Below are 6,448 nucleotides of genomic sequence, written 5' to 3'. Positions count from 1 at the left end.
CCCCCGCGTCCCTCATCCACACCCAACGACATAGGTAATGTTGTCAATGGTCGCGTCAATGGCCAGCTGCTGGTCTCCCGTGCCATTGGCGACAGCCGCCTGACGCCCTACGTCTCGTCGCAGCCTGACATCTACTCCCTGGCCCTGACTGGCGTACGTCACGTCCCTCGGCCCCGGCTTCTCCCCCCCCGGCCCCGGGTCCCTGTTCCTTTCCCCGTTGCCCACGCTGTTGCTGTATTCTCACGCTCCCTTCCACTCCCTCCCGCTCGGGTCCGCTCCCGCCCGCTCCTTTGGGCCTCTTTGGTCATGCTTCGGACCGGCCTCCCGGCGCTCCTCGTATTTTCTCCCACAACAGGTGGAGGATTTCGTTGTCCTCGCAAGTGACGGCGTCTGGTCGGTGCTTTCGCCGCGCGAGGTGATTGACATTGTTCGTCGACACATCCGGGCCCCGGTGGCTGCCGCCGATCAAACCCCCGGCCCTGGGGGGGTTCCCCTGACGCGCTGTGCACAGGCCGCCGCCGATGCCATCCTGGCCGAGGCATATGTTCGCGAGTCGGCCGACAATGCCGCGGTCATTGTCATTTCCCGGCTGCACAATGCCCTCGGCGGGCACCAGTGGACTCGGCCAATGCGCGGGAGCTTCCGGGCCAGCGTCGGCGACTCGTCCACGGTCACCCGCGCGGCCAGTGATCTCGACCGCCGGGCAGGGGACTCGACCGCCGGCATGCCGGAGCTGGTGTCGTCGGCCTCGATGGATGGGGACATCGTCCGGACGCGGCGCCGGTCGCAAGTCCACGCGCATCGGGTGCCACCCCCTCCGGCGATTGCCACCCTTTCGAATGGCATCGCGCCGGCCACAACCAGCAACCTTCTGGCCCTCTCGGCGGCCGGGCTATCGCAATCGCAGGATTCGGTCTTCGCGCGGCGGCCGGGCTCGGCCTCGGCCTCGGCCTCCGGACGCAACTCTTCACACTCCTCGCTGACGGACGACGAGGCGGCCCCCACACCATCCCCCCGGTCCCCGCCATCAGCCGCCGCCGCCTCCTCCTCCGCCTCCTCCTCCTCCTGCTGCTCGTCGACGGTGGATCTCCTGTCGACGGATTTGGACAGCTCCCTGTCGGACTCGTCCTCGCTTTGGACCGACTTTGACAGTGACGATGACTCATTCTCCGACTACGACGATGACGATGATGACAGCGATGCCGGCGAAAGGATCCCCCCGATGGCGCGCGCCGTCCCTCGGCCTTCCAACTCTCTCCTTACCTCCTCCTCGTCCTGTGACAGTCTGACCGCCTCGTCGGACTTCACCTCGGACTACGAGTCAGACTCGGGGTCCGACTCCGAGGGAGGGGGGCCGGCACCGGCTGCGCGCCTGGCCTCGTCGACCCCTGCCTCCACTCGGTCATCCGGCTCGAGGCGCATTTCTCGCCGGCGCAGCCGCATGTTCCGGGCCGAATTGTCGGACTTGGTGCTGGACATCCAAGAGCCTGACAACTCCTTCCGCGTGGCGTACGAGGGCGGTGCGGAGCCTTCCCCGGCTTTGGCGATCGCCTGCTGCTGCTGCTGCTGCCCGACCAAGACCCAAGTTTGTGCCTGCTCGCCATCGGCCTTCACCTCGCGGCGTGTCTTTACACGGGAGGTTCCCTCATTGGGGCATGCTCCCGAGGAGGCCGCCATCCTCACCCCAAGCAGCCATGATGATGGTCTTGTGGAGGCACTGCCCGAAGGTCAGCCGCCGGCCGGTGACCAGAAGGTGCACCAGTGGCTTGATAGTCAGTACGAGCAAATGGCCGAGTCGGTCTCATCCAAGAGCAGCGGCCAGGTGCGCATCAAGCCCAGCAGTTTCCTGGCCGCGGCCTTCGCCGTGGCTCGGCTAAAGCCGACCAAGGCCGCCTGCACGCCGATGGAGCTGACGCCGAAGGCGCGCGCGGCCCTGATGACCGAGGCTCAGACATCCTACGATGCGGTGTCGCGTTTGCCCACGTCGCCGTCGGTGTCCAATTTGCTGGCGCACATGCCGCCGGCCGCCGGGGAGGCCGATTCGAGGCCCGATGCCAGGGAGGCTCCCGCGAGGGGGCCGGCCCCCGCCGAGGGAGGAGCCACGCAGGGCCGCAAGTCTGCCTCGGCACCATATGCGCCGGTCCCGCTGCCGCCCTCGCCCTCGGCCATGTCGACCCCCTCGCTGCCAGCCTCGCCGCCGGCCAGTGCGCCTGGCTCGCCGGCACTCGGGAGCCCGGCCACTTTGCCGCCGTTGCAGCCGGTCGTTCGCCGGTCTTCCTCCAGCGTGTCAGCCGGCGGCATGGCGGCCGGGGGGTGCTCGGCTTCGACGAGGAAGCCGCCATCAGCGCTGCCCATCGCATCGGGCCGGTCACGGTCTCTCGGAGCTGGCCCGGGTGCGCCGGCCTCGACGACGTTGGAGGAGATTGGCGGTGAAATTGTTTCCCTGGTCGAAGCGCTGTCTATGCAGCCGGCTCTCATTGAGGCGCTGGCGGCCTCGCTGGCCACCGAAAGCCGTCGTGTCCCACCAGCCAAGGCGGGGAGGTCCCCGGCCGGGGGATCGTGTCCCGCGGCGGGATTGCCCTCCTCCTACTCCTCCTGCTCCTCTTCCTCTTCCTCCTCGTCCGCCCGGCGTGCCGGCCGGTCGCCCTCCAGCTCGCGCTCGCCCTCGTCTTGTTCCTCCTCCTCCTCTTCCTCCTTGTCGTGCTCTTCTTCGTCGGCTCCCCCCGGTGCCGAATGCACGGCGCCCCAGCAGCAGCCGGTCGAAAGTCGGCCCTGTACGCCGAGCATCGGGTCGCCCGGGTTGCTGGCGGCGCCGGCCGTATCGACGCCGCCCCCAACGCGGCACTCCCGTCGGGCCTCCTTCGTAGAGTTGATTACCTCGCTGGCTCCCCAGTCGCTGATGGGATCCCACTCTCCCGGCGCCGGCGGGCCGGCTGGGTCTTCGCCGACGCCGGCCGGCGGAGGGGCGACCCCCGGCCGGGGAGGCACGCCGCGTCAGCGATCGCGATCGGTGAATAATGCGGTGGCCCCGGCCGGCGCGGTTCCACTCCCCTCCGACGCCCTGGAGTCCGGCCACCTCCCCCTGCACCGCTCCCCTCTCCACAACTCCGGCAGCACGGCCATCTGAGGAGGAGAGGGGGCCCGCGAGAGAGGAAGATCCGGATGTGATCTTTCATCCCGCCCCCTCCGTCGCCCTCTCTCTTCCAGCCGCGGGTGGAAACGGCGTCGCCCCCCGGCGTGCGTCAGGTAGTTTCAGGGAGAAGGAGGAGTATGTGTCGAAACCCCCACACGCCCCCGGCATCATCCCTGCCCGCGCGCGCGCGCACGCACACGCGCACACCTGCAACCAATAATACACTCTGTCCTTGTTCTTGCGGTCTTCCCCTTTCCTCGGGTTTAATGTGTGTAAAACGAGCGCGCAGGGGTGCAAACTGCCGACGCACGCCAATTCGGGCGACTATTGAGTGCCAACGCAGGACCGGCGCTGGGCTGTTACCTGGCTGACCCGAGCCCCCTGGGGGGATAGGGCGAGAAACGGGGGGGGGGGGGGCCGCACGCACGATGATGAGAGAGAGGGAGGGAGAGAGCTGAGCCCTCTGGCCTTGCCATTGTGTGCGAGTCTGTGGTGACCGCGGGGGGGGGAGGGGGGGGACGTCTGGAGCAACAGCCACCACCAGAGAGGAGACATGCGCAGGTGCGAATGTGGGTCTGTGGAAATTTCCCGAAGCCCGGTGAACGGGCGGGACCTCGGGGGCGGGAGGGGGGGATGTCGCAGACGGAGGGGCGGAAGAGCAGGAAAGCGGCCGGCACAACACCCCGGGCCGGCGCCCAGAGATCCCTCCCGCGGGGGCGGGGAAAGAGAGACACGCCCAACACATGTATATGCTCATTGCACGATCGGTCCGGCCCCTTCGGCCCCCCCCCCCCCCCAGACCCCCGCCCGGCCGATCAACCGAGCCACGGGGAATCCGAGAACGGGAACTTTCTAGACCAGCGCCGAGGGGAGAGCCAAGATCGATCCGGGCGCCGCATGCGCGCCTCGTGCCCACCTGGCTGAGGGCCGCGGATCCGGCCTTCCTGCTTGTGTGGCGATTGGGGGGCGGCGGGCCGTAGGTGGCGGGCGAAGGTCTTTTACTCCGCTGCCCCCTCCCGAGGCGCCAGGCGTAGGGGCCGCGCCCCCCCCCCCCCCCCCGCCAGGGCGCAGGGACAAAAGCAGCACATCGAGCTACAAGCCGCCGAGGGAGCACCCGGCGGGAGGTGCTCTGATGCTGGCCACCCTCGCGGCGCGGGCGTGGACCACCTCGAATGCCCCCTGTGGGCGCAGTCCCACTTGTGCTGCCGCCACTCGCCTTCAGGGCCCGTCTGCGGCCCCTCCTTTGGGGCCTCTATAAGGCGCTCCCGGGCGGGATGCCCTCTGGCCCGCCATCTGATCATGATACCCCCCTCCCCCCCTCCCCGCCACTTTCGCCCGCCTGCACCCGTGCTGCCTTTGGGACCCCCACTCGCGCGAGAGTGTCTCCCATCCAACAGACGCGAGATCCCCGTGTCCGCTCGCCTGCATTCTCCTCGGCTCCCCCCCCCCCCCCCCCCCCCTGCGGGGCTCCCTCTGCACCCTCTGGCCCTCGGAAAGAGACCGGAAAAGATCAATCCCTCGATCGCAAGCTAAAACCACCTCGGCTCGACTGTGATGTGCGCCACACTGAACTTGCCTTCGCTTTCCTGCCCCTCCTCCCCCCCTCACCTCTCCCTCGCGCCTCGGGCCTCCTCCCGTCAGTTGCCGCGCGTCCCGGCGCCCCCCTCTCCCGATCCGCCTTCGTCAGCCTGCCCGCCAGCCATGCTGAGTGCGGCACCTCCCTTCTCAGTGTCAGAACTCTCCTTCCCGTGTTCTCGCGCTGGATTCACCGCCCCCAGCCCGATGCCTCCCTTTCCAGCTCCCGGCACTGGGTCTTCCGCCTCGCTCAAGCGCTCTCGCGAACAAAGCGATCTCTCCGGGTCGGACTTGTCCCCTGGGTGTGAGCCTGGGCCCCAGGCCAAGCGGCCATGCTCCTTTTTCTCTCTTGCCGGCGGTCCCCGGGGATCGCCCGGACACTCGGCCGGTGTGGCCGCCACCGGACATGTCCCCCCAAACCAGGCCCACATTCCGGTAGCACGAGACGTCCTCGGCCGGCCGACGGTGGCTCCATCGCCGCCTGGGAAGCGCCGGGCCTCTGTTGACGCCACCTGCTCGGACTTCGGGCTGTCCGGGGGGCTTGCCAAGCGCCCGCGTGCATCCTGCCTGCGTGCCACCCGCCTGGGCGATCCTCCCCACTTGGCGACGCCGATGCCCGAGGAGGGGCACATCTCCCAACAGCAACAGTTCCCCCCCAGTGGGGTCGAGCCCGTCGGCGATCAGCAGCTCGTGGTCTACCAGGCGCCCTTTGGCTTCGGCGGGCGGGCAGCCGCCCATGGCGATGTTGACGTCTCGGATCCCTCTCTCGACATCGATGCTGCCAGTGCCCCGGACACCGGGCTCCGGCCAACCGTGTGCGACACCACGGCCGGTCTCCTCCGGGCAATGTCTGCATCTGGGCGTCTTTTCTCTCCACGCAGCCTGGCCGCTGCTCTTCATCAACATCCGCATCTTCAGCACGCCCCGCCCCCGGCCTTCCCCCCTATGTCAAGTAGCACTCCGGCCGAACTTTCAATTGTTCCATACCAGCGCGCGGTCGTGCCGCCGGAGGGGTATTTTGGGCTCGACGCGCACTTTAATGGCCCCCCCGATGCCAGCCATCTCCGCTGTTCCGAAGCGGCCGACCTCTTCCTCGATGATCCTAGCCGGATCGTTGAACTGAGCAGCAGTAGTAGTAGCAACAATAGCAGCAGTGGGGAATCCGACTCCGAGGCCGATGTGGTTGCCGCGCCCGCTGCCACCACCACTGCCGCCGCCGCCGCCGCCGCCGCCATGGTGCCGCCCTTGGCAGCTTGGCCCATGGCCGATGGCGGGTGGAACACCGCGCCGCCGGCCTTCTTCCCTGGGCAACACCACCACCATCACCAGCAGCAGCAGCAGCAGCAGCAGCAGCAGCAGCAGCAGCAGCAGCAGCCGCCCATGTCCGCCCCTCAGCACCACTTGTACTCTTCACATTCCATGGATTCCATGGACATCGAGTGACGGCCGTGCATGTGAACAACTCCGCCCGCACTCATTCCTCCTTGATGGCGCCTGCATATATGCGCCTCCCTTTCCTTAAAATACAACACCCTCCTGTTCATGACTTTCATCCTGCCACTACTGTCCCCTATTCCAAGCAATAGCCATCCCTCTCCTGCCAGCTGGAGGTTCAATTGTATTTTTATTGTCTGGTGGGGAGAGAGAGAGAGAGAGAGAGAAAGTGCAGCACGATAGCGCAATGCGAAAAGGCCAAGAACACTCACCTCCAAGAGAAGGCGAGAGGGAAGGGAGGGGGGG

At 67.7% G+C, this 6,448-nt stretch overlaps 2 protein-coding genes across 2 annotated transcripts in view; both read left to right on the top strand.

Moving 5' to 3' along the window:
• The window catches only part of H696_00047 (hypothetical protein), a gene marked incomplete at its 5' end in the record, with an annotated part of 7,744 nt that extends 4,370 nt beyond the window's left edge, over window positions 1–3,374 (top strand). Inside the window, 2 exons of the mRNA XM_009493881.1 lie at window positions 35–153; window positions 356–3,374. Coding sequence (XP_009492156.1) covers window positions 35–153; window positions 356–3,127 — 2,891 coding nt within the window. The 3' untranslated portion in view covers window positions 3,128–3,374. The remainder of the gene's footprint in view (window positions 1–34; window positions 154–355) is intronic.
• A 1,232-nt stretch (window positions 3,375–4,606) lies between these two features.
• On the top strand, window positions 4,607–6,151 carry H696_00046 (hypothetical protein; the record flags this gene model as incomplete). The annotated part of the gene is made up of 2 exons (XM_009493880.1): window positions 4,607–4,689; window positions 4,775–6,151. Exon 2 carries the CDS (start codon window positions 4,835–4,837, stop codon window positions 6,149–6,151), a length of 1,317 nt encoding a protein of 438 aa, XP_009492155.1. The 5' UTR covers window positions 4,607–4,689; window positions 4,775–4,834.
• Window positions 6,152–6,448: the final 297 nt, after the last annotated feature.

The sequence above is a fragment of the Fonticula alba genome (genome assembly GCF_000388065.1).
Source record: "Fonticula alba strain ATCC 38817 unplaced genomic scaffold supercont2.1, whole genome shotgun sequence".
Lineage (NCBI taxonomy): Eukaryota > Rotosphaerida > Fonticulaceae > Fonticula > Fonticula alba.
Note: the sequence above shows the minus strand (reverse complement) of the source record. Positions and strands in the feature narration are given on the sequence as shown.